Here is an 11,808-nt window from a genome sequence, read left to right as displayed (position 1 = left end):
AAAGTCCGCGATAGCAGAACTTCTCGTCCGCAGTAGGAACGAGCAAGACGCAGCTGCAACATGGCGACGCTCGTCCCTCCCCCGACCAAGCGCCAAAAGCTTGAGATCGCCGAAAAGGCGCGGCTGCAGCAAGAGATCCAGACCATCCCGGACAACCTGGGCAGCATCCGCGTGCAGTTCTTCGACCAAGCTACCGGCGAAGCAACTGGCCCCGCGGTCTCCGTGCCCGTGGCCGATGCGACTGTCAAGAATCTTGAGACGCTGTTGAACACGCTCCAGGGTAATGTAGGTACGCATTCTGTTTGTCTTGCTTTCCGTTGCTTGATACGATTGCACTGCGAGAATTGTTATTGCGACAAGTCTAACCCCGCGCGCCGTTACAGGATGAGAACGAACGAGTCCCGTACAGATTCACATATCAGGGAGAGAGCAAAGATGACCAGACCGTCGACATCCTCTCGGACCTCTACCATTCCTTACTGAAGCCCGGTCTGAAAACTACCGAAGATACCGTCCACCTCCACTACACTCCGCAGGCCGTCTTCCGGGTAAAGGCAGTATCACGATGCTCCGCCTCGATATCCGGGCACGGAGAAGCTATTCTCGCGACTGCTTTTTCCCCAGTATCTTCGTCTATGATGGTCACCGGCAGCGGAGACTCCACAGCGCGGATATGGGACTGCGACACGGGAACGCCAAAGCACACCCTCAAGGGCCACACGAGCTGGGTGCTCGCCGTCAGCTATTCGCCCAATGGCGCGATTATCGCCACTGGTAGTATGGACAACACCGTGCGGTTATGGGATGCGAAGAAGGGACAGGCGCTGGGAGGCCCTCTCAAGGGACACTCTAAGTGGATTACGAGTCTGGCCTGGGAGCCGTACCATGTCCAGCAGCCCGGACAGCCGCGCCTGGCGTCCGCGTCGAAGGACTCCACTGTTCGTGTGTGGGACGTGGTGACGAGGAGGATTGACACCGTTCTCACGGGACACAAGGGATCGGTTACGTGCGTCCGCTGGGGCGGCACAGGGAAGATCTACACGGCCTCCCACGACAAGACGATCAAGATCTGGAACTCCAAGGACGGCAGTCTCCTCCAGACACTGTCCGCGCACGCACACCGCGTCAACCATCTTGCTCTATCGACCGATTTCGTGCTCCGGACGGCTTTCTACGATAATACGACCAAGGTTCCGGAGACCGACGCGGAGAAGGTCGAACTCGCGAGAAAGCGGTTCGAGAAGGCCGCGACGATCAACAACAAGATCACAGAGAAACTGGTCTCCGCTAGTGACGATTTCACCATGTTCCTCTGGGACCCGGCCAACTCGAGCAAGCCCGTGGCGCGCTTGATGGGCCACCAGAAGGAGGTGAACCATGTCACTTTCTCCCCAGATATGGCGTATATCGCATCTGCAGGGTTTGACAACCACGTCAAACTCTGGAACGCCCGTGATGGAAAGTGAGTTATCCTCGTCTAGTGCATCTGACACCCACTCCAGACTAACCATGTCCTCTTATCAGGTTTATAACCACTCTTCGCGGCCACGTTGGCGCCGTCTACCAGTGCTGCTTCTCCGCTGACTCCCGACTTCTCGTTTCGTCATCGAAAGACACAACCCTGAAGGTCTGGGACGTCCGCACAGGGAAACTGGCGATGGACCTCCCTGGCCATCAGGACGAGGTGTACGCTGTCGACTGGAGCCCAGACGGTGAGAAAGTTGGCAGTGGAGGCAGAGACAAGGCGGTGCGGATATGGAGACATTAATAGAGACATTGATGTTTCTAGACAGGAGCCGGAAATTGTGGCTCGACCATGATATAGAGCAGAAAAAACACGATGATACCCTCGAAATTAGTCCACGACTGCTATGTACCTGAGAGAATTGGGTATTTGCACAGCGAAGAAATGTGAAATATCTGAATTGGGCCATGTAAGAGCCTTTACCATGCATATTGAGACATATATGACATGATTACTATACACCTGAATGCCACCAACTCCAAAAGCAACACGGAACGCCGCAATCCCCCACATCAATATATATATCCATGCCCCATATATGCAATGTACTGTACCAACCATGCAATGCATGCATCATCCAAACACAACAAAGACCACAGCAACCGCAAGCGCGGCAACCCAGATCGAGGACATCCTCACAGACGCAAAAGCTGCCCCACTTTCATCATCGTTGTTGTTACTATTGTTATTGCTGTCCCCTGCAGAAGAACCGGCTGCATTATTGCCAGCATCATCCGTCCCACCTTGCGGTTCCACATTCGCCTTGAAGAACTTATTATTGTACCCTACGACGTTGCCCGCAGGGGTGTATTCGCAGACGACATACCACCCCTTTGCCCTGGTGCTATTATTATCGTCGTTTGGATTATACCCGCAATCGACGCGCGCACACCCGACCTGTTTCGTCGACTTCCAGACCAGTTGCGTGAAGTGGCCCGTGGCCTCGGTGAAGCCCGTCGGCTTGCCGAAGTCGTACATCCGGCGCTCGTCGGCCCAGGCGAAGACGGCCGCGGAGGCGTTGGAGTAGCCGCCGGCGAGGTTTTCACCGTAGGGGCCGTGCTGGAAAACGATCAACCTTGTTTAGCAAGATATCTTTTTTCTGCTGTAAAGCAGGCATATATTAGGGAGGAGAGAAAGAGGGGGGGGGGGGGGAGGAACAACGTACAGAATGCTTCCACAAACACCGATCGGCCCAATCCTGCGCGTAGGCCTGCAGGGTCTCGTTCCACGTCAGCGCCTGCGCGTCGTGCTGCGCTCGGTAGTAATTGGTTTCGTTGAGCAAGGTGTCTCTGAAAATGCTGTCGGAGGTGTATTGCGCGGAGGTGGTGTCCTCGGTCGGGGATGGTCTCCAGACGGTGATCGTCGTCGTCGTGTTCTGGCCGCATACACCCATGATGGGGAGGAGGATGATGGCACTCCAGGCTGCGAGGAGAAGCCGGAGGCTGTGTGGTAGTCTGGATGGAATCATTGTGATGTGAAGAATTGAAGATATGTATGGATGTATGTCCGACGGGTTGTTTCCGGTGATATGGTTCAAGCAGTGTCCGTTCTATAATTCCGGTTGAGTATGGATGGAAAGATAAATCGGAGTTTAGAGAGATAAGTTAAGAGGAATCAATCCGCGTAGAGATCATATTCTTCTTCGTTCAGGTAATGCCATTGCATAGTGCTTTGAAAAGAGGAACTGGGGTAGAGAGATATAGAAGTCAAGATGACTTCGACGGCCTCAGAGACATCGCCGGCCGAGACTCTGCTCAGAGAGGCATCCTGGAAGTAATCGCTGGGTAATCAGAAATTGATAATGCGTGTAGTGAGTATATAGGAAAGAAATAAGTAGCAAAAAAAATACTCGTCGCGACTACTTTCTTCGCGACTACAGTGAAGTTTACCATAAACGAAATATATATCATCTAGGTGATTCAGCGTCAGATACCCCACCAACGGCGGGGGATTGAGCTATAAGAGTAAATGAAACTTCATGCACAGTGATTCACTCCACATGGAGTCTACTCCGTAGTTCCTGGGAGAGTTGTCCATAACCGCCGGGGAAGGCAACAAGTACACAGACAGACCAGTCGGTTTTGCGTCATACACACAGCGTTGACAAGCTAAGCTATGAAAGCTAGAACGGTTCCGGCGACCCCCGGGAAGCCGGGCAATCCCGCACAGTTTCACTGGTCGGACGCATCCAGCATGTTTGCGCGTTTCAACCCCGAGAGGAGAGATGAGGTAGTGGTTGTTCCTTGGGTCTTGGTCTGAGTCTACTGTGTAAGGATTGTGGTAATGGTACTTTTGGATGGGCTGGCCCGGTCGTTGGGGTTGCTGATTCGATTGGCTGAGACGGTCGGAACGACGGGGCAGGTATGGAGTAGGGCTTAGGGTTTTTACCGCTTTAGGAAAAGATGTATAGCACCCGATCTTGGGCATATTAGGATTCAAATCAATGGAGAGTTTCCTGCATGTCGTGGCGTGGTTTACACGCTGCGACTAAAATGACTAAGAAAGGGCAGAGTCTTTGTCGTGCCTTTCAGTAGGTACCTAGTCATCATTGTCTCCGTAGAAAGGTAACTACAACTTCCGGATTTTAAGAGAGCAAATGTAAGTATCTATACCTATCTTTTCAATGTCTAATGTATAAATCCCGGTCGTTGATATCCCACTGGTAGCTACAATTCGAATCATTGAGACCATAGCACCATAGGGAAATAGCCAGGAAGGGACAGGTCACTATCAGATTATTACAAGTAGAAAGCCATCTACGCGACACAACACCTCATCGGGATCGCATCATGCCAATTTTGGACGCCGGCGCAGATGTTTTTTCTGACAAATAATTACGGGGAAACACTCTTGCAAGTCGTAGTGAGTGCGGTGGTTGAAACTTTCTATGTTCCGTATCGCGCTGAACCCGACGTTTTGGAACCATTCAGATATTTGATTGAGTTGGGGTTGTATCCTTCTTAAGGAGGACCGTAAACAGCTGTTGTAAGTGTCAAGATTGAGTCTCTGGTTTAACTTAGAGCTTTAGCGAACAGTTTACGGCGACACTGTTGCGGCGGCGTGTGGAAAGGATTAAATCTTTGCTCTATTAAGGAAACGAATTGACCACGGTGACGAATCTGGCACCTTTCATGAAATAGAGGCTGGAGATACAACATATCCAATTCACCGCCATGATAAGTGCAAGTTGGGCAATTTTGATCGAGATAACAGTAACTACTACTTCACCTCAACTCGAGCTCACACCATCCCATTCTTGCACAACCCAATCGTCTCATTCCTGCATAATTGGATCAAGTAGAAGTATGAATTACCTGTCCCAAAGAACGGTCTAAAATTGAAAGGGGGATGCCACGCGGGAATGGCTAGGTAGTCCCTACTGTACTGTACCACGCCGCCACTTATACGTACGCTAAGAAATAATAATGTCTAGTCAAACAAAGAAAACTGTAAATTGAATTAATGCGCACCCTTGCTTTGTTTCCAGGATCAGTGTCTAAATTTCACGGGTTAGGTGCCGCACCTTCTTTGTTCTATCTCGCTACTGAACATTAACGTTTACCCGAACAGAAACCAACTTGAGAGCACCTGATTCTCTGTCCTGCGATGAGGAATTGGGAGGACCTCCAGTTGTGTACTGTACACATACATAGTACTTTTATCATCTACCTACCTACACTTCTATACCAAGATGTTGTTACATCCACATCTCTTTCTAGGATCGCTAGTAGGTATTCTACAGTACATATACCCATGTGATTTCTGAAGCCATACAAAAGCCAACAAGCATCGTGACAGGTAACAGACCTAAGAAAAGTCCTCCAGACCACGATATCACAAAGCGACAAGGTGTAGTTAGATGGATTGGACAGGTATGTTAGTGTTGGTGTAACGAACGACCATCTTGGCGTAGGAGTGTATGGAGTATAGTGGTACTTCTGTCCTGTTGTCCACAGATACTAGTAGCTGCATATATATATGGACGCCATATTGCCGCTCGCGTATTCTGCATTAAGCGGAAGATTGGCCTCGCAGGTAAATGTTTTCAAGGCGTGGAATAAGGGAGCAAGCATCACACTTTTCAACTTGCAGCCTGAGAGCCTGTCTGGTCACTGCACTTACCACTTCGTCTCTTAAAGGTACCTAAGTAACTTCGGAGAATCATGAAACCCACTACGAAGCTCTCCTTTGGTGTCGCGTTGTCGTGCCTATTTGGACTCTTCTTGAGTTCAGCTTTGGTATGTTATCCCGTCCCTACCTACCTACCTACCTTAAATACCTAGAGCTGCTAATCTCTTTCATACATATATATATATATATAGCCCTCCCTCGTGCCCATTCCCACTTCCACAAACACAACAACAGACTTCACCTACCTCTGGACCGCCGTCGACACCCGGCACGACTATCTCCAGGGCTACACCCACTTCGGCGACGACGTCGTCCTGCACAACCTCGACCGCCACAAACACGTTCTGGCATATAAACAGCTCAGCCCGGAGGAGATCGACTACATAATCCACGCCCTGCCCTACCTACCGGACCAGGTGAAGCATCTAGAAGATGCGTTCCGCGGCGTCGATGGGCGGAGTGTCACCGAGGTGAAGGATCTGTTGTATCCTAGTCTGGATATCCTTGCTCCGAGGGACGAGCACAGGGACGGACAACAGAGGTTAGGAGGAGGACGAGGACGAGGAGGAGATGATGATGGAGCGATCAGCAGGAATCCGAACCTAGAGGTGTTGGCCAGAAGAGACGACCAAGGTCACCAGTCCGATTGTATTCTCAGTTGTCGCATTCGGGATGATTGTGTGCAGAACGGGTGCGGGTCGTGTATCAGGTTCGAGTATAATGGGATTCAAACATTCACTATTTATCATTCTCATTGCCTATCTATCTTCGCTTTCCTTATTAGGACGAGCTAGGACAGGATGGGATGAGACTCCGTCTTCTTAGGTACCGTACCATACCATACCGACCTATAGAGGTAGAGAGCTAGGACGTAGCTAAGAGCAGATCAGAAATAGAAATCAATACAACTTAAAAGAAAATACTCGCATTACCATCGTTGTTGGTGGCTAGGCTAGGTTAGACGCTACACTAGGCGGCGACCCATACATTCCTATCAGGGGAGTGGAGAGAAAGCCGTGCAGCTGGATGGACGTTCAGTACTGGAGGAACGAACGATTCAAGGAACTCGAGAGGACCACCAGTCACTGTTCTGTCGATTAATTGTCTTATTATCGTTATAAATTTATTTACAAAATGCAGGGGGTATCTACATCATATACAGTCGGCCCGATGGGGGAAGCGATTTATAATAAACGTGTATATACCCGTACTTGTTTGGGCTTGGCGGTTACGATGGTCACGTCCTTTCCGGCCTTGGCCGGACGGAGAAGCAGTCATGTTGACCAGTGTCTTCATCTACATGTAGTTGTGGCGTGGACCCCATTGGAATGTGGGGTCAAAGTCGAGGGCCGCTTTCGCTCCGCAGAGCTGTCTTATCCGCCAAGATGGGCCTCGCTCGACCTGTCTTTGCAAGCGAACACCAGCGGAACCTCGCGGATACATGATTGCCAGGAAGGGAGCGCCCAAGGGTCGCGGGCCGATTGTAACGTCGGGGCATCTCTTGCCGTAGCCTGGCCCAGCGGCAGCAACCCCGAGTTGTGTAGGCCTCGTAAATGCGTTAGAAGACTCTATGCAGAGCATCACATCACACTACACCCAATGCCATACATGGCCCGCTCGACGTCTCGTCGGACCTGGTACCAGTCCGCGCGGCGCTCTGCGAATTCGTAGACCTCCTCCGCTCGCAATATGCCGTGGAAGCGATCGCCATCTGCGATGATGGTGGCCAGCTCCTTGGCGTCGGAGGGGTCGATGAGATAGATTTGTGCCAGTTCTCGGAGGGCCCTGAAGTAGAGAAGGAGCTCGCTGTTCTTCAGAGTCTGGATATATTGGAAGTAGTGGTTCATGTCGCTGATAAGCTTAAGCGAACCCTCCACGCTTATCCTCTGCCTCTTCAGATGCTTGCATAGCGCAGAAAATAGTCGCAGCCCTATTTCCTGGTTGAAGACATCGAGCGTACTCTTGTCTGTGCTTCCGACAAGCATCTGCGTATGAGACGATACAACGTCCACGACGGCTTTGGCTGCGTCACTCGTATCGACATTCATCGTCTGCCGTCTGGGATCTTGCGAGACACCGGGATTGAAATCTGTAGCCAACTGCCTTGTCGCAAGTATATAATCCACCTCTTCCATAAGAACGTCAATTCCCTTGTTGAGCCCCGCAGCCACCCGCTCATCAAGCATCTGCTCGAACTTTTTCTTCTCCTTCACGGCAGGGTCGAGGAAGTCGTTTCTGTCCGTCAGCTTCGAGCCAACGAGCTCCTGTTCGTAGAAGACGTCCATCATCTGAAGTATGAGGTCTCCGACATTGACGAGTTCAAGGAACGTCACCAATGGTTCCACACCCGATGTATCCCGCTCTCCTTGTTCGCGTGGTCTGTAGTTGGACAAATGGTCGACTGCCTTGTTGAAGCCCTCGATAACGTGACGTTGCCCTAGGATGCGTAGCAAGGAAACGAAAATAGCTTCACACTGTTGTTTAGCCGCGGTACCATACTCGCCGCCCACTTTCACAAATTGTGCTGCTCTCTCCAGACTGGACTTGGCAGCGTGCACCAGGCTCAAGGCAACCTCAATGCTGAACAGCGAACGGATGCCTTCCAGTTTCGCATTCATGATGGCAGCCTTTGCAGCCAGTTCCGTCGTTGGAGCCTCCTGCAACGAAACAGAAGCTCGCGACCCGATCGTTGAAAACCGATTTGGGTTAGATGAAGCGGGAGAATCGCTGGCGGCAGACTCATCTTCGCTCTTCGAACCATTTGATTTGGAGAAACCTGGGAGTATGTTTACTGGCATCATGACGACCTTCTTGAACGAGGACAGGAAATCCTTCTTGTCGGCCTGCCGGTTGACATTCGACATCAAGAAGGACTCTGTCGAAGCGGCCTGTTCTGAGAGCTGCCTGTCCCATTCGCTGACCGCCATGTCAGAGCCTTTCCGGAAGTAGTCCAGCTCCTCCGCTAGATACAGGTCAATGTGCGGTTCATAGACCTTAGCAATGACACGTTGGACGGCGGCGTGGAAATCGTTGCCTGGATTTTGAACGGGCCGGAGGCCTTTCGCAAAATTCATGCACTGCACAAAAGTCCCCGACACCATCTTTAAATACGACTCAACGTTCACCCGGTGTAGTTCATCAAAAAGCGCCGTCAGGAATGGAGACAGCACATCCTGTCCTACCTTTTCCAGGAGTGGAGAGGCAACGTCTAGAGATGGTGGGAACGCTCGAGTGATGATCGATGCCTCCTCATTATAAGCCACGCTTAGTTTGGTAAGAAATGCCTGCGTATGCTCGAGCTTTCCGCTACCTGTCATTGGATCAATACAGTCCATGACATTGCCAAAGTCGGACTTGCGTGTCACGATGTGATTATGGTGAATAAACAAGTCAATCGCAGCGCGCCCGCCGTTGAGTGTTGCAAGGACATGAGCATATTTCCGCGTTAAACCGTCAATATCATCAGCTTCGTAGCCGTTCCGGAACTCTCGCACTGCTGCTGTCTCAAACATGGAGACAGCAGTCTGGAGTCGCTGGTGTCTCTCGTACCAGCCATCAGTCGTGTCACATTTAGCAAACGCTTGCAGTTGGGCCAGGATCTGTGCTTGGTGCTCTGGATCCTGATACTTCTGGAACACCAGGCTCTGGGGAGAAGCTCCCATATTCACGATGTCATGGTAAAACGGTGCCAATGCAGCATGCACCTTTCCATATTCCTGTCGCGCCTCTCCCCGGGCTGACTTGACCTGCTTCAGTGCCACGAGTGCCGTGTCCTGAGCCGGGTCAGTCGGCTGGGAACCTGACAACGTGATCTTGTCGAAGCCGTCTGAAATCGAATTTGGATCATCCACCGAGTTCTGTCCCGCAGAGGCAGAGGTCCCATTCGTGTCAGCGTCCTTATTCCCCAGCTCTGGCCGGTCAACAGTCTCCAGCGCGAATATTGTCCCGTGCACTTGCTCGACCCGTTTTCTGGCCTCGATCTCGTTCCAGCAGCCCATACGCTTCAGTTTCTGCACCCATCTGGTGTCATCGTATACCATCTCGCGCAGGAGCTTCGACGAGCGAGCGACCCTGATGAGATCGGTAGGAGAGAGGTAGTCCAGGATGTAAGAGATGATCTCTGGTCATTGTCAGCTTCTGTCGGGCTGGCTCCTTTGTTGGGGAACCGCTTACCTGCAGGCAGGGCTGCCCTGGACATCTCCTCCATGGAGGCCATCTTCAACGAAGCCAGAACATCTCGCCGCGGCCGGCCGCCGGCGGCTGGCCCTTTTCTCGAACTCGACATCTCGCGGTCTCCAAATCAGCATCTGGACACCGTTTGGATCTCCCTGCGGGGATCTCTGATCGTTGCTGGCGACAGGGTGTATCGCCTTCTGCCCAGCTCGATCTCTTAGAAGCTCAGCACTCGAGCAAGGCAGGACAACACGACCCTTAAGAGGCTCTCAATGGGCTCACCATATCCACGGACTGTCAACAAGTCGGGCGCCGAGGACACGCTAACACGCTCGGGGCCGAGCCAGTATTGGTCGGCGGAGTTCGGCAAAATTGCCGCGTTGGGATAAGCAAAGGGCCTGGCGATGCATCATGATACACGCCGGATCGCTGCAAGGATCCTTGAAAGCCTGTTCGTCATGCGGTAGTCTTATGCTTCCATCAACCGCACGGCCGGGGTCAGCCCCTCCCTGATCTGCCGGGATATCTCTGCACGTCGTCCTCTTCAACACATCGTTCTGCTTATCGACACCTTGTTCAACCCAGGCTTTCTTCAGGTGTGGTTTATGCCGCAGGACAGAGCGAGTCACATATGTCCCAGCTATCACGTTGTCGTGTTTATCCTATACAGAACATGGCTATACCTATCCAAGCTAATGGTGTCTCATTCTGGACGGCTTCCCTCACTGTTCGCAAGCTGTACCAAGCTGCTGGGCTGTCTTCCTGATCCGCTCTATTCCACGGCCGTCGTCCAGTCCTGCTATCGAGAAGCATAGTGTATTGGGACAGCATGCGTGGTCTAACGATATCAGATGAACTCCAAATACCTGGCTCGCTCCACTCACTTCCGGACTCAGGCTCTCCGTCTTCCGTCGCAGGTTATCAGAAGATATGTACTGCGGGGTAGTCATTTTTAGAAACCAGACACGAAGAAAAAGAAATATAGTAATACCGACCTGAGAGCCAATTGAGCCTTTACGCAGTTCTGGAGTATCCAGGGTATGGTCTAGCGCCTATTCATCGACAGATCTCGGACAGGGTAGAAAAGAAAAAATGTCTGCAGGATTTTTTACAGGGTACATGACTGGCAAAGCCCATCTACTGTACTGAAGACAACCCGAGCCTACCCAATGCCTCTTGCTTTCCAGTGGCCCTGCTTAGCTTCAGAAGGTCCCCGCCGTGCTTAATAAAACATCACAATGCAGACCGTTATATATATCGGTAATCAACACCAGTTTCAGCCAAAACCCTGAACAGGCAAATTGAGCACGGCATCACAAGATACTTGTACTGGCATTTCTCTCAGAGCATATCGGAACCATCGGCTGCAGAGCGGTGGCTTGTTCCTCACGTCAACATAGCCAAGCTCACTGATATCGTTCGGCTAACATATATCTCGTTCTCCCAGAAGTGCTCAGCGTGATACAAAGAATTGAGGGCGCCATGGTGGCCGTCTAAACTCTAATGCATGCTCAACGTGAAGCCGAATTCTACACACATACTATCTTCCAATTCTCCGGGCCCGAGTGCGGTCTAGCCTATCCAGCCGACGTCCCTACTAAGGTACATAGTACGCAGTAGGCTCTGACACATCAGCAACTCGTGGGCAAGAATTTAATGACTCGAAAATTTGCCGGTCCTCCGGGTTGTTAGCGAGATGGTGTGCTACCAATTCTTTGTTCTGAAGGCGTTGTGGGGAATGCCGGCTGTGTCAGGCAGCCATCTCCCACTTTGCGCGTGCCCTATTTTTTTGCGTGGCCTTTTTGGTGAACTTTTTGACATGAGTAGGTTCCAGGTAAGCAATCTTAGAAATTTCCTAATTCAAATTTATGACTATATATAACTATTTGACCTAATTGTCGCTGTTTACATGTTCCGAAGGATTTAAATGCATTGCAAGTTCAACCTGATATTATTTCAATGAAATGAAACTGCTGCTG

General features: G+C 51.2%; 4 protein-coding genes across 4 annotated transcripts; 2 read left to right on the top strand and 2 right to left on the bottom strand.

The window, feature by feature from the left end:
* Nucleotides 1-60: 60 nt before the first annotated feature.
* VTN00DRAFT_3232 (uncharacterized protein) lies at nucleotides 61-1,768 on the top strand (the record flags this gene model as incomplete). Its single annotated transcript, XM_069429527.1, has 3 exons — nucleotides 61-285; nucleotides 384-1,462; nucleotides 1,525-1,768. The coding sequence occupies 3 exons, from the start codon at nucleotides 61-63 to the stop codon at nucleotides 1,766-1,768; spliced, it is 1,548 nt and encodes a 515-aa protein (XP_069282970.1).
* Nucleotides 1,769-2,098: 330 nt separating this feature from the next.
* Nucleotides 2,099-2,993, bottom strand: VTN00DRAFT_3231 (uncharacterized protein; the record flags this gene model as incomplete). Its single annotated transcript, XM_069429526.1, has 2 exons — nucleotides 2,099-2,584; nucleotides 2,691-2,993. The coding sequence occupies 2 exons, from the start codon at nucleotides 2,991-2,993 to the stop codon at nucleotides 2,099-2,101; spliced, it is 789 nt and encodes a 262-aa protein (XP_069282969.1).
* Nucleotides 2,994-5,688: 2,695 nt separating this feature from the next.
* Nucleotides 5,689-6,262, top strand: VTN00DRAFT_3230 (uncharacterized protein; the record flags this gene model as incomplete). The annotated part of the gene is made up of 3 exons (XM_069429525.1): nucleotides 5,689-5,763; nucleotides 5,848-6,126; nucleotides 6,203-6,262. The coding sequence occupies 3 exons, from the start codon at nucleotides 5,689-5,691 to the stop codon at nucleotides 6,260-6,262; spliced, it is 414 nt and encodes a 137-aa protein (XP_069282968.1).
* A 974-nt stretch (nucleotides 6,263-7,236) lies between these two features.
* VTN00DRAFT_3229 (uncharacterized protein) lies at nucleotides 7,237-9,941 on the bottom strand (the record flags this gene model as incomplete). Its single annotated transcript, XM_069429523.1, has 2 exons — nucleotides 7,237-9,776; nucleotides 9,830-9,941. 2 exons carry the CDS (start codon nucleotides 9,939-9,941, stop codon nucleotides 7,237-7,239), a joined length of 2,652 nt encoding a protein of 883 aa, XP_069282967.1.
* Between the last annotated feature and the right edge of the window lie 1,867 nt (nucleotides 9,942-11,808).

This window comes from Thermoascus crustaceus (genome assembly GCF_041956765.1).
Source record: "Thermoascus crustaceus strain CBS 181.67 unplaced genomic scaffold VTN00scaffold_13, whole genome shotgun sequence".
In the NCBI taxonomy this organism is placed as follows: Eukaryota; Fungi; Ascomycota; class Eurotiomycetes; order Eurotiales; family Thermoascaceae; genus Thermoascus; species Thermoascus crustaceus.
This window is presented reverse-complemented; position numbering and strand designations above follow the sequence as displayed.